Source organism: Elgaria multicarinata, chromosome 9 (assembly GCF_023053635.1).
Source record: "Elgaria multicarinata webbii isolate HBS135686 ecotype San Diego chromosome 9, rElgMul1.1.pri, whole genome shotgun sequence".
NCBI classification, from domain to species: Eukaryota; Metazoa; Chordata; class Lepidosauria; order Squamata; family Anguidae; genus Elgaria; species Elgaria multicarinata.
In genome coordinates this window covers 51,479,310-51,507,237 of record NC_086179.1, presented here as the reverse complement: position 1 = coordinate 51,507,237, position 27,928 = coordinate 51,479,310, and the positions used below count along the sequence as shown (strand labels likewise).

Here is a 27,928-nt window from a genome sequence, read left to right as displayed (position 1 = left end):
AATCAGAATCACTATTTACACAACTAGGGTGATTCACCAGGGAGAAAGTTAACAGAATAGTAGGGTAAATGCACAGTGGCCAAGTGTACCTGTCTTAACCCGTTTCCTCGCTCTCTCTTTTTTATTGTAATAACTGGTTGTTTCTGTAACGACGATAAGGCTCTATTCTAAGCTGCCCACACCTCAGCAGTGAGCTGGATTAGTCAGAGCTATTGCTGGAGATTTCTAATCTTCTTTGAACAGAACTTGTTGTTCTGCTCTGGTTGCCTTCGTTCTTTCGCCATACAACAGGATCCTCAAGGCTGCCAGGTGTTTTGAAAAATGCTTCTTGGGGTGCAGGACGCATGTTCTTAGGAGTAAGAGGGGCTGAAGAAGGCTATTCATGAAAAAGAAGACAAAGCAATTCAGTAGAGGTTTCCCCCCCCCCTCAAACCCCAATTCTTCCTCTAGCTAAAGAACTTTTACATCTGCAAGACTTTCTCAATGCCACAGAAAAGGCTACAATGCTCAATATTGGTACCAATGGAATTCCATTCTAGGGCTCCAATCCAGCTGGGCGTGCCAACTTGCATATGAAGATGGTTAGCGATGAAAATACCAATCAGCTGGGTATGGCCACAAGAATTAAATTTTGAATACTTTTTAATGTTCACTGCTTTTAACTTTTGTAAACTGCTCAGAGAGCTTCGGCTATGGGGCGGTATAAAAATGTAATAAATCAAATCAAGAATTCATAGGATCATAGAATAGTAGAGTTGGAAGGGGCCTATAAGGCTATTGAGTCCAACCCCCTACTCAGTGCAGGAATCCACATTAAAGTATACCTGACAGATGGTTGTCCAGGTGCCTCTTGAAGGCCGCTAGTGTGGGAGAGCCCATGACCTCCCTAGGTAACTGGTTCCATTGTCATACTGCTCTAACAATCAGGAAGTTTTTCTGAAGTCCAGCCAGAATCTGGCTTCCTGTAACTTGAGCCCATTAGTCCATGTCCTGCACTCTGGGATGATTGAGAAGAGATCCTGGCCCTCCTCTGTGTGACCTTTCAAGTATTTGAAGTGTTATCATGTTTTCCCTCTGTCTTCTCTTCTCTAGGCTAAACATGCCCAATTCTTTCAGTCTCTCCTCAGTGTTTTGTTTCCAGACCCCTGATCATCCTCATTGCCCTCCCTTCTGAACCCCCTCCAGCTTGTTTGCATCCTTCTTGACTTGAATTAGTGTTATTACACAGTTTCTCTTAGGCCCCCCCACCAAATACCCGCAAGATTTAGTGCTGTCACCGTAACATGGAAATTTGATTTGTACTGTTTATGGTCCATGCACTGTGAACAGTACAAATAACCCTCTTTACAGCTAGGAAGTGATGCTCCTTAGGGAGACTACTATATTTGGCAGGAAGGATGCAAGAAGGATGGCACATTGAACGGAGAGCAGCATTTCTAGATGATCACCACTGATCCTATTACTGGTCTCCTTCCCTCATCAAAACAGGTGACTGTTTTGGTGTGCGGGGGCTCATTTCCCCCACAGCTGAAATTGCCATGACAGTAAAATCACTTTTTGCTGCTATCACTGCAACCGCAAAGTAGGCAGGGGTCACAAAAATGCCCACAGTGCCCTTGTCCACAGGCTACATGTTGCTCAGCCCTGATTTAAACACTTTTTATGCACTTCCATTCCTGTGTTTTATATCCCTCCTTCACACTCATCTTTGCCTTCTCACCTGCTGTAACTTCAGAAGAGTGACTGGGTGCCCCATGCAAACAGGTGAGTCTGCTTTAACAGAGCTGCAAGCAGATCCTAGCACAGGGCTCAGGTGTACAGCTGAATGGATCTGCTGGTGAGGCTCCAGGGTTGGTAGCTGGGATGAATTCGGAGTCACTACTGATGGGGTCCCAATGAAAACAGGTGTTGTAGACGTCAGGCCAGGCATGCTAAAATTCATACATGTGACATTTGGGAAGGAGCCAGCAGGAGCATTAGAAAGTTGGCTTGTTACTGCTGGAGAATAGATAAGAGGAAACGACGCCAAAGCTGTCGATGGAACCATCATACAGGGAACATTAAGCGAAGGCAAATGGCTTGAAGGGAGGCCGACAGGACCAGGCGTTTGGTTGGCAGGAAACAGGAAATTAAAACCATTTAATCCTATACAAGAAGAGAAGAATTGCTGTTAGGAAGGAGATGCTGTGTGTCCTTTTCTCAAGAAGGAAGACATAAGAGCAATAAAAAGCTCAGATTAATAAACTGCATGCCAAGGAAACCCTCTCAATCTGTTTATTCTTTATTGCCTATCTGCTCTTCCTATTTAATTTCAGGCTACTAGGAGGAATGGGGGCTGTGGTTATACAGTAGAGAACGATTGCTAAAACTCAATCCAAGATCTCTCACCTGCAGTAGAATTCAAAGAATTAGATAAGAGCTCAGTGTTTTCAAACCAAGCAGATTTCTAGCACTCTTTATTCCGGGGGGGGGGGGGGGGAGCATCAAAATGTTTGAGCAGATTCTGCTGAATTTTAGAAAACAGATGGAATGATCTAATAGGGATGGGTAAAAAAGTAGATCTCCAGATGTTGTAGACTTCAACTCCTAGTATTCCTGACCATTGGGCACACTGGCAGAGGCTTCTGGGAGTTGAAGTCCCAAAGATCCAGAGATCTACTTTCTGCCCATTTCTGCAGTAGATAGATGATGCAACTACTTCATGTCAACCCAAACTTAGGGATAAACTAAAGAACGTGTTAGAACAGGGTTTTTTCTTCTTCTTTTCAAAAGCATCTGATGGTGATGGGCCCAGACCAGGGCTGTTGTGTGTGTGGGGGGGGGGGGGGGGGGGAGAGGAGTCCCCTGGTCTAAATGACCCTGCTATTCATCCTGCTTGAATGCCCATGTTTTCCTCAGCAGGGCAAATAGCAGCTTTGGAGGGGAGAGATGGTGATAAAGAATATATAGAGAAGATGTGTTTGAAGGGAGGGTTAGACCTCCAGCTGTCCAGTGCCACAGCCTTAATCCAATCCCTCCCCATATACTTATTATTTTTTTAAAAAAAGAGGAAATGTGAAGAGATCTGATCATATGTCTCCCATTTTTTCTAGTTTGGCCGTTTTCTCAGTTCTCTTAGATGTTGAAGTCATTTTATTGAAACATCTACCTAGGAAATTACTGCTATTCTGCACACACATAGTTTGAAAATATTTTTGGCTCAGTCAGGATCTATGTTCTCAGAGAAGCCCTTACCAGCTGCAGGATGTACATAGAGGTACTGTGGTAGGAAAGACTGCTTGCCATTTTCTTGAGAGGCCTGTTCATTTTCCGTTGAGTTTTCTTTCAGCTCTTTACTCCTATAGGACTTTTCTTGCTCCCGAGTTTCTAAGGATTTCGCTGTGGCAGCTTCCACAACAGCAGGAGTCCCCGATTCAAGCTTAATACCCCTTAGTTGGTCAAGAGAACTGCAGTTACACTCCGGGGAAGAGTCTGCATCTGTCGGCTTATTAGTCTTCTAAGAAAGAAACAGAAAGAGCACAATTCATTTCAACTTTCCCTAGAGACACAGGCCTATTGTGAGGTTAGGCCTATTGTAGAAAGATAGCCCAGCCTCACAACGTACATCTAGCCTTGAATGGTTAAAAGCTAGGGTCAATAACGGAAACAAATGTCGCATAAGATACTTCTCCGATTAGGGCTCTCCCCACTCCACATATCCACACCAGGGCAAAGCTACACAAAAATGAGAGGCAAGAACCATAATTGTGTTTCTGAGTAAGAAATAGCAAGGACTGCCACCGCCGGGAAAAGGAAGATGGATAGTGTGGAGATGCACTGTTATATTTTCCTCGGGATGACTTGGTAAAACACTTTTTACTCCTGCTCAGAGCTTGAGTGATCACCATACCTGGGGAAATGTTAATCCAAACCACCTTCTCCTACAGTGTCTGATTTGATTCACTAGAATAGCTCATCCTGAGCTATTTGCCCTGTAATCATTGTTTCGCAGTGGATATGTCACACTGTGAAGGCAAGTTTGGGGAGTAGCTGGTGGACTGATGGTCGTGCTGTTGAACAAGGGATTAGGCCAAGTGGCTTTTTGGCTCCTTCCAAGTCTCACAGACTGAAAAGGAGAAGTTTCCACACTTTTTTTTCTTCTTTCAATACTGGAACCATTTCACATGTTCAAGAGTTGTGCCTGCTCACCTACCACATGCCTCCATGGTAAACCCTGTAGCATATGGAGAACATCATGAATCTGAAACATACAGTAAATACATGCTCATGAACGACTGTCCAAGACTTCCAGGCATGTGTCTACTATGTGTTTCCAGACATACCTCTCTACCTTATTTGTTTATTACATTTTTATACCGCCCAATAGCCGAAGCTCCCTGGGCGGCTCACAAAAATCATTGTGAAGTTATGCAGTGGAAAAACAGGCATCTGTTTTTCTTTTACCTGCTCTTAAGGATGGTTTTTGTCTCTTTAAATGAATATGCTGCTGAGTTTCACATGTTATGCTATGCATGTGTACAGTTCTGGACTGTCTAATTTGTGTGTGCAAAGTGACCTCTATGTCACTGAAGAGGTCATTGTAACTTTGTCTAAGTAAGGGTTACTTCAAGGACAACCTTCCATTTACCCCATTGTGATCGTGAGCAAGAAACCTGGATATTTGTCTAATGCATTTCTGTTACCTTAGACAGCACCAGTGAAATGGGCCCATCACTCTGCTCCAGGCTTTGTCGCTTTGCTGCAGGTTCCTCTTCAGCTGGAACTGTGGTGGGAGGTGCACACGTCTGAGAACTCCGTTTTCGGCAATTACCTGGAGATTCAACAGCTTCTGGTAGGCAGGGAGACGCACGGCCCTTGAACTCTCCACTGGCCTTTTCCAGAAGGCTTTCCCTTGGGAGACTTCCATGTAGCTTGCCACAAAGCATATACAGAGACGGAGACGGCAAGTAAACAAAAGGTTGATTGGGGAGCACAGTGGTTTTCCCAGTCTCGGTTTTGGACGCCGATAGAAGAGATGAGGACAGATCCTGATCATTTATTCCATTTGACAGAGACAGAAGTGACGTGTCTGAGTTTGCATTTGGAGGAAGATAAGGGCAGGTGTTAAGACAATAGTCTGAGTCTCCAGGAACAGGAAGCACAGAGAAGGGAGAAACGATGCCCAGGTTTCCTGCTGATTCAGTGACAAAACCTTTACTATAAAGATAAAAGGAGATAGTTAGACCACAACCATGGCACATGGACTATTCTTAGCCCGATATAACCTTATTTCAATAGAGTCAACCCAAACACTTGGGGTTTGGATAGGAGGCCTAATTATTATTATTATTGTTATTATTATTATTATTATTATTATTATTATTATTATTTATTTATTTGTTACCCGCCTCTCCCACTGGACCAAAGTGGGGTACAACACAAATAAAAACACCACAAAATACATACAACTAATTCAAACGTTTAAAACCAGTGCATCATTAAAAGCAGCACACCATTAAAAAAGGCATCTTAAAATTCAACTGAGTAGGCCTGCCAGAAAAGATCAGTCTTTTATCATCTGAGTTGAACTGGAAAGTTTTATCCAGTGAACTGAAACAAGTGGAAGATTCAGATAATCAATGTTCGCAAGACAGGGCTAGGTCTGCACAAGGTTTGTGGCAATTTTCAGACTCAATGTGAAGGCATGTAAATACTAAAACCAATCAGCTCCTTCACACAATGGCTGGTGAACCTTGGTCATGTTAATTATACGGAAAGAGCAAAGGAAAAGGAAACGAGCCAAAGACCATGGCATCAAAAAACACGAGCTATGCATGAACATCCCAGAAACCCTTTCCACTGTCTTGGTCTAACCTCAAAGGACTGGCTCTAAGTAGGACATCCTGCTGCTAGTCACCATAAACTTATTGAGTAATTTTCTCCACATAAAAAAGGTTTAAAATGAGTACTAGGTTTAACGGGTGAGCAGATTTGACACTCGGAAGAGCTATGTTGCCAAGGAGCCAGTGGACAGGTGTCATTTGTATGAATACCAACAACTACATTTATATGAATCATTTATATAAATACCAACAACTACAGCGATCAATGGTGATGCTTTAAGGTGGATTCTTTAAGGTGGAATGCTTTAAGGTAGATTCTTGCATTGAGCAGGGGGTTGGACTCGATGGCCTTATAGGCCCCTTCCAACTCTACTATTCTATGATTCCAGAAAACCCATTTGCATCATGAACACAAGAGTCCATGCCACATTATCAACCTGTTGCCTTTGTCACGTTTAACTTTAAGATGGCAGCATGTACATCAACACAGGTCTAAACACATTTTACCCAAAATAAGCACCACGTCCTTGGAGATAATTCATTACAATATCAGGATAATTAAACTACCAGGATAAGAAGAGCAATGGAGCAACATAAGTCTCGTTTAAGTTTAACTCACTTTTAGATTGGTTATTCAGTATTTCCAGTTGTGGGTTGTTGTATAATTTTTGAGTAGTAGATAATTTTGGGGAGTTGCTCTCCATTAAATTTATTGCAATTTAGGTACTCAAATTGCTTAGATGGTCTGCAAAATCTCTAGTTTATTAACATTATACTATTATTTGTTTCACTTAGTAGGGTGCACACTTACAGAAGTATCAAACACACACACACACACACACACACACACACACACGGAATTGCACTGCCAAGCCTAAGGAACAATCCTATAAGAAAGCCGCTGTACCCAATGAAATTCTTTGTGAAAACTTTCAAAGACTTGGCCTCTGCCCTCTCCTAACATATGGAGAGTTGCACAGTCGCCATTTTGGTAGATTAAATCCAATTTTAATGCAGAGCATAGTTTTGTGGAATATCAACTTTGAATCTCAATATACCTTGCGTCATCTTCCATCTTCTGGCAGCAAACAGATGCTAGATTTACCATTTTGGAGCAATAATCATCTGAAGAATGAATGAAATGCAGAATAATGAATCAATTACCCGCAAGTAAAGGTTATATTTGTATTGAGTGAAAACTAGATACACAAACACCCAATCAGGACTTTCCTAGAGGAACACCTTGAATGAATTAGAGTGAACAAGATACACAAACAAGATACACAAAGAACTTAGGAAGACGACAACACCCTACAATCTCCTTGACTACCATTGTTGCAATTCATTTTCTGAACACATTCTCTGGGCTAGTTCACATGATCAAACAAGCCACAGTGGCTTGTTTAAATTGGCAGCGTGTGCCAGGCACCAATAGCTTAATTATCTGCCCAGGCATGTCTCATCATGACTTGTTTGAGGGCGGAACAATACTCAAATAACCCAACAACAGGCCATAGGCTGTTTCAGAGTTGTTTCCCCTTCACACAAACAATGCTGCCCAAGTTCAAATGACATGCTGCTGCACTCAGGTGAGCAAGTAGGCTAATATCTCCCAGCATGCAGCACAACACAATCACTGATTTAAACCAAGTAACCATGGCGGCTTGTTTTGATTGTATGAACCAGGTTACAGTCTCTTCACTTCCCTTTTGTTTGTTTTTAATCTCCACTGCACACAGCTCCTGGTCTCTTTCACAACTGCCCTTTTGGCTCCCATGTCTGGGTTATCATGCCTCGCCGTTCCAGTTATCATCTGCTAGCTATGCAGTTCCTACCTTGTCTACCTTCTACCACTTCACATCTTCTCAGCCCTCCAAATACTACAGGCTTGGGCATCCTATATACGTAACACGGGTCGACAGAACAGTCTATACGAAAATGCAGGCTGACTGCCAGGATGCTCCCCAATCGATCACTGAGCATTGGAGGCATTCCAAGACCCTCAGAAAGGTAATGCGACTGTGAGACCAATAGCCTGCTCCCCCACCCAGCTCTTTCGCCCCGAATTTGCAACGTGACATGGGTGAGCCACAGCCCTCCTTCCGAACTCAAGAGTTTGAAAGAGGGGGAATGTGAATGTTCCCACAGTTGTGTGCCACTTCTGAAATCCTTGGAGCACCATGGAAGCACATCATGACACAGAGGCGCTCTCCTGGTGTGCTGGGATGGTCTCAGCACTTGCGCTCTGTTTTGAAGGTGCTCCAAGTGGCTGGCAAGTACAGTGGAATTGCAGAAACAATGGCCGTTTCTACACCTGCCTTTTTCCAGGGATCATCCTGGGATCATCCCTGTGCATGCATATGACACACAGGGGATCCTGGGAGCAGGCAGGGACGATCCCTCCATTTCCTTAGGTGTAGAAAGGGCCATTATCTCATTCCTTTTCCCTTCACCATGGTGGAAGGGAAGGGAAGGGAAAGGACACTCTCACCGTGGCAAATACAATGAGTGAATTTGTGGATTCCTGTGAAAATGAAGGCCTCGAGTTCAGAATTAGCATTCTATATTCCATAGCTCAGTCCTGCTGTCCCCAATGGAACGTACACCCAAGTAACAGTGCTAAGATTTTGCAGCCAGAGGCATGTAAGATAAAAAAAAAAAACCCTTCCCCCTAAGCTATGCACGGTGCACCATGCAGATATGGTCCCATTGTCAAAGAATCCTTGTAAGACCTTCAAATCACTTTATAAACTTTACAGTGCTAAAGTGTGAAAGTCCTATAAACAGGATTGTTCCAGTCAGTTCCGTCTCACCAACAACCATAAAATAATATGCTCTCTTTCCATTTAAAGTGCATTAGTTTCTCTGTGCCAGATTTTAACAAAAGAAACACACTCTGGCTTAAACTAGAGGAGAGAGGCTGATTTACCAGAAAATAAATGGCTGAACCTGTGGTTATTAACTGAAAGCTATTAGCAGTGCTGGTGCAAGTGCCCCAAGAGTTACCTTGCCTCCCTCTGCGTGGGCTGCTGGGTTCAGAGCTGACCTTCCTCTTGACCACTTCGGAAGGCTGAGCAGCATTAAAAGAAGCATGTCGTGACAGGCGCTCTTTTCTATTAGTGCAAGCTTGATGCGGAACACGTGCTGCCCCTTTCTCTTCTGATAAAGCAGCACGGGTTGAAATGTCCATCTTTATGTCACCTAAATAAACATATTCTTATTACATTGGTTGGTCAAAGGATGGCCTCTGGTCATTATACTACTTAGCATGCTACAAACCCAATAGGGGAGGGGCTGTGGCTCAACAGTAGAGCACCTGCTTTGCATGCAGAAGGTCCCAGGTTCGATCCCTGGCATCTTCAGGTAAGGCAGGAAAATCTCCTGCCTGAAACCCAGCAGAGCCGCTGCCAGTCAGTGGCTCAGTTCAGACAATACGTTTCTCAAAGGTGGTTTTAGAGCTCCACGGTAGTTTTTACATCACCATTGAGAAATGTGTTGTCTGGTGGGAAAACTCCACCCCCTCGGTGGAGTTTTTTTTTGAAACCACTCAATGCTGAATATGCACACTATGCAGACCGTTGGGTTGTGTGGAGGGCTCCGTGAAGTTTCCCGTTGCACTGAGTAGACTTTTCCAATCGGCTACAGAGTTCCCTGGCAAGAGCGGTGAAAGGAGTGGGTGCTGCTCTAGGAGAGTCGTTGTGATTGTGGTTTTTTGCAGCAATGGCTGATGGGATACCATCAGGAGGACTGAGGGGGAGAGAGGGCGGAGGAACTGTCAGTCAAACGTTGTGATGGATTTTACTCAACTCCACAGCAGCCCAGTCACACAATGGTGAAGTTAGAACATGTTGTGTGTGGGGGGGTATCTCCTAAAAACTCAACCACTGGAGTTTTCACACTGTGTTGACTAATGTGTTGTCTGAACTGAACAAGTGTCAACAATACTGGGCTAGATGGACCAAGGGTACTACTCAGTATAAGGCAACTTCCTATGTTCCTAGAGGAACAAACATAGCTCCCCCAACTTTCCCCCTGAATGAAACAGATCTATACCTCATTCTAACGATATTCTTACTGTAATTCATTTCCCTGATTCATAGCTATTTCCCCATCACATGCAATGGTGGAATTCTTCTTTGTCTTGCTTCAAATGGTCATAAACAAATAGTGACTTGTTTGCTAGGGTTACTTATTTACTCTTTAAATGTATTTGCACAATGCTCAATGTGATAGAGCCTTAGTATGTCATCTGGACAGTAAGTCAGTGCTAACAAGTAGTCACTTTTTAAAAGAAAGACGTAGATACAATAAAATATTTTGCACATGAAAAAGCCTACAGAAGGCGCCTTCACAGTGACCTGGTTCGCATGTAACAACCCTGAGTATGGGTTGAATCGTGAGTTGTTTTTGAATCATGGGTTGTCATTTTTTGTGAACTCTGTGCTATGGTTTATTATTATTATTATTAATAATAATAATAATAATAATAATAATAATAATAATAATATCCCGCCTTTCTCCCAATACTAGGACTTCAAGGTGGCTTAACAATGGTTTATTAACTCAGGAAAAAAACCTATGGTATGTTGTTGGGTTGTGAATTCTGGATTGTTCATGGTTAACAACCTCATAATGCAAGCTTCGCACATCACGACAACCCATGATTCAACAACAACCCACTATTCAATGACAACCTGTACTCAACCCATATTCTGAGTTGTTCTTACGTGCAAACCAGATCAGTGTAAAGGACCTGGCTTTCTGCCAACCTTTGCCTGGATATTGTTTCGTTTACATAGATATGGAAAACAATTTAAGGCTAACTAGCATACTGGTAACGCAGTAGGAAATTCATAGGAAGAGGTACTCTGACATAATATGCACATAAAATTCATGAAGGATAATTACCACTCTCTCTAGTGAATTCCACAGGCCCAATCCATTTGAAGGCTGGCTTACGACCTCTTTCTTCTGTTACATGCACTTTCTTTATGAGACCAAGACTTGTCAGGACATTGGCAATATCATACAGTCTTCGTACCTTTGCTAAAAGGAAAACAGTTTTAAGTTTAAAAAAAAATAGTATATGACATATAAATGTAACTAAGCAGGCTAAAGAAATGTTGCCAGAAAACAAATAAAGGTAAAAATCATGGGGAATGGTATACAAATAAAATGTATATTAGGATTTTGGGATGAGCAGTTGTAGTTCAAACTCTTATTCCGATCAGTGAATAGATTCCCCAGCAAAATGTCTGTAGTGTATTTGAAAATATTTATCTATTGAGAACCAATACATTTTACTTTAAGAAAAACATAAAACTAATTTTATTTATTTATTTATTACATTTATATACCACCCCATAGCCAAAGCTCTCTGGGTGGTTTACAAAAGCTAAAAACAATAAACATTAAAACAGATATACAAAATTTAAAACCACTAAAAGTATAAAAACAACAATATCCATTTAAAAAAACTATTCTCGGGTCAGTTATAAAATCAGCATATGCTGTTAAATGCTTGGGAAAAGGGAAAGGTCTTGACCTGGTGCCGAAAAGATAACAATGTTGGCATGAGGTGATCCTTGTCGGGGAGATCATTCCATAATTGGGAGACCACCACTGAGAAGGCCCTCCTATTGTAATCCTTGAGTTGAACCCTGTTCCGATATACACTGACACATTGATTTTAATCAAGCAGCATTACATATTCTTTGAAATGTATTCAAACCAATCTATGACAATACATTTCATTTTAGAGGTCAGCATCATAGGATGATCATTATAATTTTGTCATTTACTTTTAGAATTCTCTCTCTTCAATGCACAACGGCCAAGTAATCAGTTCTGGTCACTGCATCTCAGAAAGGCTATCGAAGAGTTGGAAAAGGTACAGGAAAAAACAACAGAAATGATCAAGGGGCTGGAGAAGCTCTCCTAAGAGGAAAAGTTACAATATCTGGAACCTGGTATAAAAATGTAATAAATAAATAAATAAATAAATAAATAAATAAATAAATACTTACTTTTAAATTTGCTGTGATCTGCTGTATCCTGGCTTTCTTCTATTAATATTTTTGCTGCTATGTCGAGAGTGACTATCTTGGTCTTGGAGACGAGGAACAGCATGACAAATTTTTGGCTCATAATCCTCAACGACTTGTCCTTTCTGCTGTTTGCAGACGCTGTATTACAAACACAACCCAAGTCTCAGCATGTTACATCTATCACAGCCAAGAAAGCATTATGAAGGCTTATCGTGCAGAAAAAAGAAGGAAAAGAAAAAAACATTTCCTTGTTGGAAAGCAGTTGCTTTTTTTTTTTTAATGAGCAGAAAATAATTGCTGGTAACAGATGGACCGCTGCACTTTCACTCTCTTCAGGAAAAGAGGGAAAGGACAGTAAGAGGATATCTTGAAGAAGTGCGTTGGAAAGTGATAAATTCTGGACAAGATTTTAATCCACCAGTAATACTGGATGGAGCACGGAAGAGTGAAATCAGGCTATGCGGGTGACATTCCAGAAAGTAATACAATTGTGGTTATTAAGAAGCAGGAGAAAAGCCGTACAGTACGAAGGTGGGATGGGGCAATGAGTGAGGACAAAGCAACAGGAGCAGACTAAGGATGCGGTTCCCAAGAGATACAATTATATTTTGGGCACAACAATTTATTTCAAAATTAAAATAGTGCTGCATACACTTTTTTACACTCATGATGGCAAGAATATCTTACTACTTCGCCAGTAGCCTCCATTAACTTACCAGATGGACAATCTGTCTCTGAGAAGTCAAGCAACTGTCGGTCTTGGAAATCTATAAAGGTCTCCTTTTTGTGCTCTCCAAATCTACACTCAAGGTCTAGCTCCTTCTGCTGGAAATAAGCCATGAGTTCTTCATATTTCTGCAACTCTCCTATTTCCTGGAGGTTTTTCAGAGTTTGACTCAAGCTGCGTCGACCGTGCCAACAGTACTGATTTTTAGCCACTCGGCTAACAAGATCCAGTGACTCCAGGACGTTCACGATGTCATAAATTCGCCTACGTTCAACTCCTAGGTGTAGAAACAAAGACAAAGAGAAATACATGTGAATCATGGGATGGGGAAAACACACTTCTCTTTCCTTGGTAAATCACAAGACAAGTATTGGAAACACTACTTCCAAAAGAGTGAAGATATTTATAGTCAATTTCAACCATTAGCATCCACACAAGATAAGGATGTAACAGGTGTTAAAAGTGCTACAATTTTGTCTTGGTTGTAACTGATATACTTCATATGGGAGAAAAATGTATTAAAGGAGAAAAATTGGTCCCTTGGGGGCCACTTTCTACAGCACAATTTTAAGAGGCAATGCTGTGTGTCATCATTCCTTATCAGAATAGCTACCATCAAGATTGAACGGGAACCTTGTGGATCAAAACCTGCTCCCCACCCTTCACCACCATGGCTGTAAGTCAGAGAAGGGAATTACAGACATTTCTAGCTGGGGCATTCACCTCACAGTTGGTATCCCATGATCCTCCGGGCCTGGGCCAATAGTGGCAGCAGGCTGGAAAACTGTCTTCCCTCAGATGGAGCAACTTGTTTCTGAGGGAGGCCACCAGATCCCCCTTCTGCCTGCCAAGAGGGCTTACTTTTCTTTTCAGGCAAGTAGCTTCAAGAAAAGACATCTATATCATAAGTACAGAAGCAATTAGGCTTCAAAAGCAGCTCTGAGATACATGCACCTGGTAGTGAGCCAGTTATAAAAACTAATGCTGTAATACTATACTTACCTGAAAGTAAGCCTCACTGAACTCAATGCAACAAACATCTGAGCAGAAATGCAAAGGATTGCACCGCAACTAACCTACCAAGATCCTCTCTCACCTGCAGCGATCTCATAGGAGCAGTCGAAGTTTCAATATGGACAGTATCCTACGTAGCTTCTTCTACTAAAGTGATAAATGCTCATATGAGTCTGTAAATGTGAAACCATTATGTAGGGATGGCAATATTTCCTAGAAGAATCCATGAACAGAACTCTACATTCCCAACAAATCTCCATTCTTGGCTTCAGCTTTAGAAAGGTTGCATGGATAACCAATCCTTACATAGCATTTTCACACGTGAGCACTCACATTTTCACACGTGAGCACTCACAGTGCGACGGTGGAATCAGTTACCTAGGGAGGTTGTGGGCTCTCCCACACTAGAGGCATTCAAGAGGCAGCTGGACAACCATCTGTCAGGGATGCTTTAGGGTGGATTCCTGCATTGAGCAGGGGGTTGGACTAGATGGCCTTGTAGGCCCCTTCCAACTCTGCTATTCTATGATTCTATGATTCTTAGAAGAGGCTCATAATCTCCAGCTGTTCCTATACACAGAAATATGTTTAAAGTTATTTATTATTGAGCCTGTCCAGATGATACTCCAAGCCACGGTGGTTAAGCATTTTGAACTAAACATTATGGCTTACCGTGTCATGTGAACCATTCCTAAGCATGGTGGCTACAGAACCATGATTTAAACATGCTCACTGACCATTTTCTGCAAAAGGGTTAGCGGCCTAACCATGCCTTAGTGTGTTGTCTGAACACACCCTCTTTACCATGTTGTGAAGAACAACAATCCAAATAAGATTAAGCCACTGGCTATAAATTGCCATGTTACACCACGTTACCTATGCAAAGCTCCTATTAATACTGCCTTCTGAGGACCTGAATCAATGTTGCAATGGCAGGAAATCTTCTTACAATCAGTGGGTCTCTGTTCTCTCCACCTTCTCCCCATGGTAATTAATGTATATTACTTAGTTGAAAAAACAACATGGGGCGCTATAAGACTAATGTAACAACATTTCAAACATCTGTGATGATCCTTAAAACTGTATGAAAATATCCATAAATTATGCTGGGAAACAAAAGCATACTAGTAAACTACAGAGAAATCTTCATAGTTAGTCAACTGCAATTCAGTGGCATGCTGATGGGGGTAAGAGAATATGGCTTGTATTAAAAGCTACCACCCATCAATAATGCTACTTTAGGTATTATTATTACAATTATTCTACAAGCATAGCTTGTTAAGTATCTGGAAGATTTGAAACTATTTGCCTCTGGGTATATACATATTTCTCAAATATACCAATACTATTTGCTGTGAGTGTAGCAGGGCTAGCTAGGGACACCTTACCTAGAACTTATAGTTTCATCCACCTGCTATTCATACCCCATGTAAAGATTTACATTCAGGACAAAGTACTTCCTGTGCCACCACCCATGGACTAAGCCATAGACAGCAGCATTAATTTCCTTTTAAGGAACTATAAAAATGGAGTGTAAACAGAGACCTGTAGGTACCTTGCCTTTGTAGCAGATTTGGGATTCTATAACTTACTGTTCTACTCATGATTCTTACTGCTGTCACTTCTCGTTGCATTTTTCATTAAACTCCCTACAGCAAAGGGCTATACAAATCTACCCTAAGAACACTTATGTCAAAACTCTATTTTAAGAAAAGCTGCTACATGGATAGCAAAAACGAATAATAGCTTTACATATATATCTGTTGGACTCGATGGCCTTATAGGCCCCTTCCAACTCTACTATTCTATACATCTAGACCATTGGTCCATCAATGTCTTTTGCATGCAAAGCATGTGCTCAACCACTGAGCTACAGTCCCTCAATTTTATATTTCAATCATGAAGCAATTTGCTTTGAAGACCTACTAATTACAATGAACTTACTTCCAAGTAAGTGAGGCAGGTGGCTACTAGGAGGAGGGCTTTCTCCGCTGTGGCACCCCGGTTGTGGAACGAGCTCCCCAGAGAGGTCCGCTTGGCGCCTACACTGTACTGCTTTCGTCGCCAGCTGAAGACCTTTTTATTCACTCAGTATTTTAACACTTAATTTTAACTTAAATTTAAATTTTACTGTTTTAACTCTGTATTCTAATCCTATATCAACTTTGCTGTGTGGTTTTATCCTGGTTGCGCTTTTTATACTGTATTTCGTAATTGTGTTTTAAACTGTTGGGTGTTTTACTGTGGTTTTAATTTTTGTGAACCGCCCAGAGAGCTTCGGCTATTGGGCGGTATAAAAATGTAATAAATAAATAAATAAATAAATAAATAATAAAGTAACTATGTTTAGGTTGGTTATTTATTAACAGTATTTATGGGCCACCTGATAATTGAGTTGTCAAGGGAATCTCACAAGAAAGGGACAGAGCTTTATAATCCAACCACCATCCAGTTGGGGGTTCATCTGATTTAGTGCCACAAGCTCACTTCCAACAAAGAATATGTGTGTGTGTGTATATCAGTCATAACCTCTCCATTGATAAATAACAAGAAAAAGAATAGTGGTAACTTTTTAAAATGTTGTTTCTTTATATACTTTTTTTTAGAAAACAACAATCTCTGTATAATGTGTATGCTGTTCAGAACCAACTGATTAAGAACTTTCATGCCTCTTATAGGGAACCTGGAGGGTTTTGTTGAGACTGCGTTAAGTTTTGGGACTAATAGCCAGATAGGAACACAATTATCTTTCGTTTTTCCCTCTTCTCCAAATTTTGCAAGGAAGCATTTGACTCAAAAAAGAATAAACAATGAACCAAAACATGTATTTTTAGGGGGGGGTGAACAAAAATGCTTATTTAAGGATACTATATGTTCAAATTTAATATGCTTTTTTAAAAAAAAAAAAAACGCAGATTAATGTAGGAACAAGATGGAATGGATTTATGAATAAATACATGCAAAACTGATTCAGACCAGAAACAGACAGATTCATCCATCCTTAGGTTCTTTCAACTATATTTTCCTCAACAGGAATGCTTTTGGATTCTTGCAGAGGAATAACATGAAAAACGTTACAAAACAATCAAGGAGCACTTTTGATGATGGAAACTCTGGCTGAAAGGCAATGAAATTGCACAGTAGTATAAACCAGTAAAACAGGACTTGTAAGGAAAATTAAGAAAGCCACAACATCATTCATCAGGAACAGTCATTTTTGCAGTCAGCATTGTTTTCTTGCATACATACCAAGACTAGAAGCCACTTCATCCAAAGAAATGGTTGTCTTTTCTGCTGATAAAGGGTAACTGGGATAGCGAGCTAAGAATTTCTGGCACAACAGTCCTAAGCTTTTCTGCTTCCTGCTGGGTCTCTGCTTTTCATATTCATCCGCTGTTCCATCATCTACAGTATCACACTAGAAATAGATTCAACGGGTGTTTTTTTTAAAAAAACAGCACTCTGCTGTAACAGGCAACATCCCTTGTAAAGCATTCTGTATTTATAAGGCATTGGATTTGGATGTCAAGAAGAAAAATTAAATACATGGAGATGCTAGTATGCTGTTTTATGATCTTCATCATATGAGCTAGCAGTTGATTCCGACCTGGATCTATTAGCATTCATGAGAAATATATTTAGGGACATATTAATATTAATGTAGAAAAGATTCAGTTGAACACACACTCCCGATCACACACACAAACACACACTTCAATACTGGGCTGATTTGGCTTGGACTGCTTCAGAGGAGTGCCAATACATCTGTGGTCTGAAACAGAACCTTGCTTTAGAAGACCTGAAGCTTTGTGCCTCACTTTTGAGTATGCTGGGAAAATAGGTTGGGGATGGAGGGAAGCATAACGCCCTGAAAAAAAACCCATTGCACCCCAAAATGGTTCTGTTCCCCCCCCCCCCCCCGCCATTTGGGATGCATTGATTCTATTCTTTCCTTTGACAGGTGCCCTAATGTGAGTTTTCGGAGTAGTCCTTGCTGGCACTGCATATTCCAGCAAGACTGCTGAACGCATTTCTATTGGGGTAGTTGTCAAAGTCCTAATACTTTCATCAAAGCCACTGTCCAAATACTTTCTGAAACTTCTGGACCAGCCCACTTTGCTTTGGGCTGCTTTAGGGGTTGAAATACCTTCAGAGGTTGAAATACCTCCAAAGTATCCTGCTGTGGTTTGGAATCTGGAATTAATCCAAAGTGGATACATTCCCCTTCAAATGACCATTAGGCCACATTAAGACTACTGACTCTCTGTCACTTCCTTTTCTTCCCTTTTATCTTCCTTGGTCTTGAAACACTGCAACCAGGACCTGGGCCCCAGCTGACACTGTGAGAAACAGATGGGTCCAGCATAAGTGGTGGCCCCTAATACGGCACTTGAGCTGGTCAATTTAATAAGTAATTGGTGCTCAATTTAAAAGTAGTACTATAAGTTAACTTTTATTGGAAACTTTTCAACCTGTCTCTGGAGAGGCCGCAAGACACAATCAATTTTTAATTATTTATAAAGCACTTAAACTTTACTAAGCAGTGTACATCAGTGAAAAACAAGGAAATCCCAGCTTATGGTCTAAAAGGTTTTTATCTGGTTGAGCTTTTTTATTGTATTTTATATTATGGTTTTATACTGTTGTTTTATATTATGAATGGTTTTAATTTTTGTGAACCGCCCAGAGAGCTCCGGCTATTGGGCGGTATAGAAATGTAATAAATAAATAAATAAATAAAGGCACAACAGAAGGTAAAAGAAATGGGAGGGAGGAGCAATTAACAGGTATTTTGAGAGGAAACAGATGAAATGTCTTCCGCAATCCAAAAGCCTAAGTTCTATGCCACAAAGGGCAACTTTCAAACCATCACACATTCTTGTAGGTTTGATGACCCATGGGAAATCTTAAGAAAGTGGTTGGAATGGCCTACAGTGCAACAAGTGCTTTGTTAAAGAAGCCCAAATACCGAAAAGAAACCACAGTGTTCATTTTTTCTGAAAACATATGAAAGCAGTTTTCCCTGGAGGGTTCTAGGAGTGACAATTCCCAATAGCTGACTCTAACAGAATTTTCTAGTGCTCGGCCGAAACCTTCCCCCTATTTTCGAGAACTTTATCTCTCCCTGCAAAAGAAGCATTGTTTTTTCTGCCTCTTTCGCAGGAGGGAGAGAAAATTCAGAGAATTTTCTCCTTTGGGGGAGGGCGGAGGGACAGGATTTCCACTTACCCTTTTTTAAGTGTCGCTGGTTGCTGAGATCCCTTCTTCTTATTTGTTTATTTTTAATTTTTATAAACACCCCCTTCCTCCAGCATTTGGAGGAGCCCAGCAGTTCTTAGACCATGTGACCTCTCCCTCTCCAATAAGCATCCAGTAAGCACTCTTGGGCTCCTGAAAATGCCAGGAGTGTTTTAAAGAAAATAAAAAGAAAGACCACTCAACAACTGACTACATTTAAAAAGGTATGTGGAAAACCTGTTCCCCTCCACAAAGAGAAAAATTCTCTGAAATTCTCAGCTCTCCCAGCCTCTTTCGTCTGAGTTTTCGTCCCCACCCCACCCCGAAATGCTGAAAATGGAATGGTCGAAATTTTTGGCACAGCAGAATTTTCTTTAACAAACCTCACATAGCACAGGATGATTTAGAATCAATGTCCCTGCATTTTAAAGAGGTTGTAAGAAAAGTGGCAATGTTCATTTAACTTTAGAAATACTTTTGAAACATACAAGGTATTAATGCTTTTAACAAAGGGAAGCAAGTTTAATGTGGCCGGTGCACATAAGCACCCATGTTTTGAACTGAGAGCATTCAGAGAAATCTATCATAGGAACATTATAGAAATGGAATTAAATTATACCTTAAACAAGACTGGTCAACTTCAGTTGACCTGAGAACCATTATTTGTTTACATGCAAATAATCTGCAATCATGAATATGGTAGTTGCCATACAACAATTGGTAGTCATTTATTATTCAATATACCCATCACAATTTATTTTGCCCACTGGTGAAAGATAATTTTTTAAACTTTGTGACGAAAGCAATATATTTTGCTCATGACATCTGGAAAGCATGAAAATGTTTGACTTCTTTTACATGTATTCTTGTTTCTATGCAAGTTCATATTCTTTAAATCATCCATGCAGAGTAGCTCTATGGATGCTGTTGAATAGAGGAAGTAATGTATGGCAGTACAGCCCAAAATGGCAGGTACAGATAAAACAAAATAGAAAATAAGAGAATGTCTAAGTAGGGCTAAAATAAAACAATTTGGGAGAATTATCCACAAATGATTCAAAATCAAGGAGGGGCGGGGGGAAATAGAGATATCCACCCAGAATAAACTACAACTAAAGAGAAGATGAGAATGCAAACTAAAAGCTAGGTGTCTTGCAGAACCTTGATGCTAAGACTCTTTGTGTACTGACTTGGCCAGTAGTCAGAGTCTTGGTGAACCAGACTCTATTATCGTAGACAGGAACATCCAAAACCAAAGCAGCAAGCAATTTCCAAAGACTCCCTGGATGATCTGTATGAAATGTCAGAGACTCACTGACAGAAAGAAGCAATGTATTGAGCAACCTGAAAAAAAATGGGTTTTTTTAATCGATGGCTATTGGTTAAAATTTGAAGATTTGGTTCTTTATTGAGGCCTCAGTCAAAAAAAAGAGTCTCAACTCAGATAAAATAAATCTGAAGAGTGAAATTTATTTATCTCTTATGTAAGAGAAACATGTGGTCCCAAACACCACATGGGCCACGAGAGCCACTGTGGTGAAGTGGTTAGAGGGTTGGATGAGGACGGGGAAGACCCAGGTGCTAGTCCCTACTTGGCCATGAAGCTCATGAGTGACTTTGGGCCAGTCACTGATTCTCAGTCCATCTTATTTCACAGGATTGTTTTAAGGATAAAATGAAGTAGAGGATCATGGATGCCATCTTGGGCTCCTTGAAAGGAAAGGTGTGATATAAATGTGACAAACAAACAACAGTTATTTAATATGACTAAGCAGATTATTATTTTATTTTATTTAAGCAGGTATCAAATTCGCAACATAAGCAGGTATCAAGTTCGCAACATTGTCCAAGAGGCGGCAACAAAAAACATTCCAAAGAAAAAGAAAACCAAGAAGGCAAGATGGCTGTCTGCTGAGACACTGGAAGTAGCCCAAGAAAGAAGGAAAGCAAAAAGCAACAGTGATAGGGGGAGATATGCCCAATTAAATGCAAAATTCCAGAGGTTAGCCAGAAGAGATAAGGAATTATTTTTAAACAAGCAATGTGCGGAAGTGGAAGAAGACAATAGAATAGGAAGGACAAGAGACCTCTTCCAGAAAATTAGAAACATCGGAGGTAAATTCCAGGCAAAAATGGGTATGATCAAAAACAAAGACGGCAAGGACCTAACAGAAACAGAAGAGATCAAGAAAAGGTGGCAAGAATATACGGAAGATCTGTATAGGAAGGATAATAATATCGGGGATAGCTCAGACGGTGTGGTCAGTGAGTTAGAGCCAGACAACCTGAAGAGTGAGGTCGAATGGGCCTTAAGAAGCATTGCTAATAACAAGGCAGCAGGAGACGATGGAATCCCAGCTGAACTGTTTAAAATATTGCAAGATGATGCTGTCAAGGTGATGCATGCCATATGCCAGCAAATTTGGAAAACACAAGAATGGCCATCAGACTGGAAAAATCAACTTATATCCCCATACCAAAAAAGGCAAACAGTAAAGAATGTTCCAACTATTGTACAGTGGCACTTATTTCACATGCCAGCAAGGTAATGCTCAAGATCCTGCAAGGTAGACTCCAGCAATTCATGGAGAGAGAATTGCCAGATGTACAAGCTGGGTTTAGAAAAGGCAGAGGAACTAGAGACCAAATTGCCAATATCCGCTGGATAATGGAGAAAGCCGGGGAGTTCCAGAAAAACATCTATTTCTGTTTTATTGACTATTCTAAAGCCTTTGACTGTGTGGATCATAACAAACTGTGGCAAGTTCTTGGTGGTATGGGGATACCAAGTCATCTTGTCTGCCTCCTGAGGAATCTGTATAACGAACAAGTAGCAATGGTAAGAACAGACCACGGAACAACGGATTGGTTTAAGATTGGGAAAGGAGTACGGCAGGGTTGTATACTCTCACCTTACCTATTCAACTTATATGCAGAACACATCATGAGACTTGCTGGGCTTGACGAATCCAAGGCTGGAGTTAAAATCGCAGGAAGAAACATTAACCATCTCAGATATGCAGATGACACCACTTTGATGGCTGAAAGTGAGGAGGAGCTGAGGAGCCTTATGACAAAGGTGAAAGAAGAAAGTGCAAAAGCTGGGTTGCAGTTAAACCTCAAAAAAACCAAGATTAGGGCAACCAGCTTGATTGATAACTGGCAAATAGAGGGAGAAAACGTGGAGGCAGTGACAAACTTTGTATTTCTGGACGCAAAGATTACTGCAGACGCTGACTGCAGCCAGGAAATCAGAAGACGTTTACTTCTTGGGAGGAGAGCAATGACAAATCTTGATAAAATAGTTAAGAGCAGAGACACCACACTGACAACAAAGGTCCGCATAGTTAAAGCAATGGTATTCCCCGTAGTAACCAATGGCTGCGAGAGCGGGACCATAAGGAAAGCTGAGCGAAGGAAGATAAGACGCTTTTGAACTGTGGTGTTGGAGGAAAATTCTGAGAGTGCTGTGGACTGCAAGAAGATCAAACCAGTCCATACTCCAGGAAATAAAGCCAGACTGCTCACTTGAGGGAATGGTATTAAAGGAAAAACTGAAGTACTTTGGCCACATAATGAGAAGACAGGATACCCTGGAGAAGAGGCTGATGCTAGGGAAAGTGGAAGGCAAAAGGAAGAGGGGCCGACCAAGGGCAAGATGGATGGATGATATTCTGGAGGTGACAGACTTGACCTTGGGGGAGCTGGGGGTGGCGACAGCCGACAGAAAGCTCTGGCGTGGGCTGGTCCATGAAGTCACGAAGAGTCGGAAGCGACTGAACGAATAAACAACAACAACAACAAAAATCAAATTACTATTAATTCCAACTTTTCTGTGACAAGCCAAATCTTACCTGTAGAGAATCAGGGAAACCGTCACTAAATACATTGTTCTCAATTGGTCTGAAGAGCTCTTTTTTCTTTTCCCGATCCCGCATGTCAGGGCTAGCAGCACTAATAAGCATCTTGAGGTTAGCTGTGGGGGTCCATGGATCTGTCAGGGGCCTATCAGTCAGCTTAACAGGCGTAATTGGACTCCTCTCGGGGGTACAGCTTTTTTGCTTTGACAAATCAATGGGTTCATTTTTCATTGGAGTCTTTGGGGTCATTCTAGGTCGATCAAATATGTTTTCCTATTAGAAAAAGAAAATAGTTTAGAGTCAGCTGGAAGGTAGAGAAGCAACCAATCAATGTTGTTCTTATAAATATGGTAGTTGTTCACAGAGTCTTATCATACTCCAGCATCAAAACAGAAACAGGGGTCTGTTCAGTACCTAATGGCTGACAATGACCTGGTTCGCACAATACAACAGCCCACTGTGGCTTAATTTATCTGCAGGGGATGCTGCACTGTGCCAGGCACCTGCAGGCACCCTTTTTGTATGGTGCTCACAGGAGCCCAGATTGCTCTGGCTTGCATTGTACAAACCCAGGGTAGTTTGGAAGTAAGACAACCTTCAAATAACCCATGGGTAGGACTATTTGAGGGTTTTGTAACCCCTAAACAACTTCTGCCGCCTAGGTTTGCACAACATGACAAGCCACAGCAAGCCAGGCATCATTTCTGCATGGCTCCTGTGCATGCCCAGCACAACACAATAGTCCCCACCAGTAAATTAAGCCATGATGGGCTTTCGAGACATGAGAACAGGCCCCTGAGTGCCATGGGATGGTAAACAGGCTAAAATCTGGGACACAGTTGAGAGGGATCACACACAGATCATACCCTGGAATCAGAAGAAAGAGGTGGAAAGTTTAGACCCAACTTCAAGTGTTCCCCAGGGATATAAATGCCCTCCTTTTATACATATCCACTGGGGCTGGCATTAAGAGTAGGTCTTAAACTGCCCTGAGTGCCTTTTTTTGGTAGAAAAGCAGGCTATAAATCAAGAAAAGTCAGTGTGGTGTAGTGGCTAGGGTTTCGGACTGGGAGTCAGGAGATCTGGGTTCTAGTACCCACTTGGCCAAGGAAACCCACTGGGTGACTTTGGGCCAGTCACACTCTCAGCCCAGCCTACCTCACAAGGTTGTTATGAGGATAAAATGGAGAGGAGGATTATTATGTACGTTGCCTTGGGTTCCTTGGAGGAAAAAAGGCAGGATATAAATGAAATTAATAAATAAATAAGAGCCCTCTCCCTGGACTTGCTCCTCTTCTACATCATTGCTTCTTCACTTGCCTCCCACTCATAATGTTGTATGTCTGATCTATCAGCAACAAAAGGATTCAAAATCCTGAGCCGCTTGAGGAAGACAAGCCTCTAACTGAAGTAAGACTATGTTATTGCAATCCTGTGTTATTACACTCATGTTTTAACATAGATTTAATGCTAGCGAATACTCTAGCATTAATAGCTAGAGGTGCTCACACTAACAAATGCTCTAGCCGAGGGTCACGGGGAAGGATAGTTGGGCACCTGCCGAGGGCCCACACTCATCAGAAGCCCACTGACAAGTTGCTTCTCCTCTTCACCACTGCAAGCTACCTCCTATTCTGGCCCAGACAACAGTGGTGGTGAGATAGAGGAGCAGTGGATTCCACCACCTTCCTGCTCACGGGGTCTCCTCTGCCTGCCAATCAAGCAAGTGACAGCAATGGCAGCTGGTGACAATAGTGGTAAGAAGGTAGACACACCGAGTGCACCAATGAAACTTTTGTTTAAAAACATTTTTATTACTCAAAGTTGCAGATACTTATGGATATGGCAAAACTCTCTGATGAAATTGTCTTATGATGCACAATTGGCACACCTTTGCTCTGCATGATAGATCACACTGACTCATGTATTACTTAGCCAGTTATGACGTTCGTTTGGCAGAATCATTATTTTTACCTTTTGTATACTCAATGCCAGACACACAGAATCATGTCTCACCTGTTTCTCACTCTTTAGCCTGCTTACTCAATACTACAGAACTCAAAGGGGGAACAAAAGGGCTTTTCTTCTCAGCTGCCCATCTTGTGTCAGCCATATGTTTGTGATATAACTTAGTCTTTGTAGCATACTAGGCTATTGTAGTACACTAGGCCTTGTTGCTGACGTTCCCATGTTAATGTAAAGTGCTGCACCAGTCCAACACTACGTACTTAAATCTTGTGCCATTGCTTAAAATGGGGAAAACTTTACTAGGGCTAGATCTACACCAAGCAGGATATAACTCTATGAAAGTGGTTTGAAAACGGTATATGGAATGTGTCATGGGCCCCAACAGTTGTAAGTGTGCTTCAATACTGTTATAAAGCAGTAGTGTAGATCTCACCTAGGCTGAAACCTTATTGGATTACTCTCATTATGATATCTATCTTTACTGAAGGAAATTTCCCACAGCAATCAACAGTCATTTAGACTTGCACTGCCTGTTTGGGTAGTTTGAGATCTTACTTTAGATAAGGAGTAACATTAAGAGGGCCAAATGTATTTCTACAAGTTGAATGGACTGATACGTGCAGTGACAAGCAAATTTGTGTAAGCATTTTTTTTTAAAAAAAATGCTATCAAGTACCACACCGAAAAAGGCAAAACAGATTTTCATTCTTTTATGCACTGATCTTCTTTGTATCCCTCCCATGCACTATTACATTGGACACCTGACACTGAGCCACCAATGACCATTTTGTTCAGACAGAATCCTGATAACAAGTACTGTATAAATTCTACACAAGCATAATTAGTCTGTTTCAAATTCTTAGCCAATAAGGATCCATAATCCCATCCCATCTGGCAAACATCTTGTAAAAACTCTCATTAGTTAAGATTCCCAATTTCCTTAAAAGGGCAAGGTTGGGCTAATCGGCTTTCTTTGAAATTAGAGCCAAAAGCAAGCTGTTGGCCCAAACAGAGCATTTAGCAAGTTAGGAGACTGCCTGGCTGAAGCACAGTGGGGGAAAAAATGGTTGGATTATTACATTTTTTGTTTTTATTTCATGAAGCAGTAACAATAATCTCATGTAACAGTTGTCATATCAAATAGGGTTTGTTTGGTTTTTTTAAAAAAAAACTTACAAAATGATAGCTAGGCGTTACCATTTTGGAATGTATCAGTTCCAGCATAATTTGAAACGAGTGGTGACAAAGCAGAACACAATTTAAAACAAAGCCCAAGCACTGTGAGGAAACTTACTACTACACAACTGGGCCCCCAATTCTGTCTACTTACCTTTTGTGCACTTTCCCCATTTTCATTTATAAAATCTCTCCTTGTATGTCTCGGGCTCATCAGGTCTTTTAGTGTTAGGCAATTCACCTCCATCTGTAAACGTTAAAGTTGCACAAGAACTTCAGCATCTTACATCACCTCCCAGCTAAAAAAAAATTATGTTCAGACCCCTTCTCCTCTTCCAAAATGATTTGAGGGTGTGTGGTTTTTTGTTTTTTTAAAAAAAGATGATAATGTGATCTTAAAACAATAAAAGGATCGGATCGAGGAGGTGGGTGTGGAGGCCATGGGAAGCCCTTGAGAAGTGGGAACCTCTGGCGAATCTGTCTTTGAAGTTTCAGGGAGTTCGCCCCGGGATCGGTTACTTTTGGCGCAAAGAACCTGGGAGAGGAGCAATCCCAGCTTTGAATGGGAGCGGGACTCCCGGAGTGCCCACCTCGCAGCTCAAGGCGGGGGCACAATCCGGCAATGCCCTGCCCGAAGCGCGGGAGAGCCCCTGTCCAACCCGAAGGGCACCTTCCCGCCTCCATGTTCGGCAGTAAAGCCCAGGGGGGAAAACTTCGGAAAATATGTATTTCCCTCCTTTTGATTTTCTGCCAGATTTTCACCCAGGCTGCACAGCCACGGTGGGAATAAGGCTCAGGGACAGCAAAGACACCAACCGGCAAGTCGAGGCGAGCCCACCTCTCTCTTTCCCGCCCCCGAAGCCTCCAGGAATGTGAGGGACTTACATTTCTCGACCTGCCCTCGCCTGTTTTCTCCGAGGAAGCCCTTCCCTTCGACGCTTCGGGGCCCTATCAAGCCGCCGCCGCTGCCACCTCCGCCCCGGCTAAGGGGCATTGGGGGGACTCCGAGGGAAAGAGGAAGCCCGAACTGCTGCTTCGGCCGCTGCGCCCTACGTGCCTATACTGGCCGCTTTGCTCCTGCTCTGGAGATTCCACTAGGCGCTAAAGCTTCTATTCTGGCGCCCTGGAACATATTTTTACAATCCGGCCAATCAGGCGCTCGCTGAAGGGGCGTCCCCTTGGCATTCCCGCCAATCAGCTCGAAGCTCTGCTCGGAGAGTTGGCGCTAGACTCGGCGCGCTCTGTCTCAGGGTCCCGCGCCTTGGCGGTGGCCGCGCCGGCTGTTTCCCCGCCGCCGCTGCCGCCGCCGCCAACGCCCCCCTCCTCCTCCCACCTTGTGGTACCTGGGAAGCCTGGGGCGGAGTGATTCAACTGTGAGGGCAGGCCCGGGCCGCCCCGCCGCTTTTGTTAGGCAGGAGTGGGCAGCTCAAGTGCCGCCCTGGAAGAATAGGAGAAAGTGAAGGGAACAGATGGAACTGGGAAACCTAAAACTCGGGGGACGCCGCGGAGCGTGGCGGGGCCACTCTGCTTTCCCCCTCCCCGCCGGTCTGCTGTTGTAGAGGCTTTTTTTGGCTAGCAGCTCTCTAGGCGCTTCCTAGAATCTCTTAAGAACTTCGATGACAGGAAATACACGTACGCACATCGAGCACATTGTAATTCTCTAGGTTTTCAAGAGGAAGAGGAAGACTTTTGTAATGTTTGTTCTGGGATCTTCTTTGAAGACCTGGCACAAAGAAATAAATGGCTTTTTATTGGAAGTTACGTGTTTCTGGGGGGAAATAGGAGGATTCAGACATGCACCAGTTTGTGGTCAGAAGCGCCGTGCAGACAAAAACAAGCCCAAAAGTTGACATGTGATCCAGCTCTAACACACGTTCAAGCTTGTGTCATGATCGGGTTGCTGGACATTGCTACAGATTTCCTGCACATAAGATGTGTATGTGTAAGAAATGGGGGTGGGGGGAGAAATCCATGCGTTGTAGGTGATGTGGGTACGATTGGCTTTGATTATTAGTCTGTCTACTGCTTGCACCCATACCCAGAAACCTGCTGGACTTTCACTCATTCACATGTGGG

The 27,928-nt window shown here is 42.1% G+C and overlaps 2 protein-coding genes across 2 annotated transcripts in view; both read right to left on the bottom strand.

The window, feature by feature from the left end:
• On the bottom strand, nucleotides 1–26,099 carry E2F7 (E2F transcription factor 7). Its single transcript, XM_063134717.1, has 12 exons — nucleotides 26,007–26,099; nucleotides 22,703–22,981; nucleotides 16,860–17,028; nucleotides 12,586–12,873; nucleotides 11,849–12,007; nucleotides 10,731–10,868; nucleotides 8,829–9,023; nucleotides 6,881–6,947; nucleotides 4,683–5,196; nucleotides 3,235–3,493; nucleotides 1,721–2,145; nucleotides 1–376 (listed from the first exon to the last, which is right to left on the bottom strand). Exons 1-12 carry the CDS (start codon nucleotides 26,097–26,099, stop codon nucleotides 200–202), a joined length of 2,763 nt encoding a protein of 920 aa, XP_062990787.1. The 3' UTR covers nucleotides 1–199.
• The window catches only part of OSBPL8 (oxysterol binding protein like 8), a 324,479-nt gene that overhangs the window by 273,781 nt on the left and 22,770 nt on the right, over nucleotides 1–27,928 (bottom strand). The gene's annotated exons all lie outside the window — the stretch shown is intronic.

Coding starts and splice junctions, on each gene's coding strand:
- E2F7 (XM_063134717.1), bottom strand. CDS start 26,099: ATGGAGGTGAATTGCCTAACACTAAAAGACCTGATGAGCCCGAGACAT. Junction 12,874..16,859: donor TGAAGTGGCTTCTAGTCTTG/GTATGTATGCAA, acceptor TTCTACACCTAG/GAGTTGAACGTAGGCGAATT. Junction 10,869..11,848: donor AGATCACAGCAAATTTAAAA/GTAAGTATTTAT, acceptor TTTTCCTTTTAG/CAAAGGTACGAAGACTGTAT.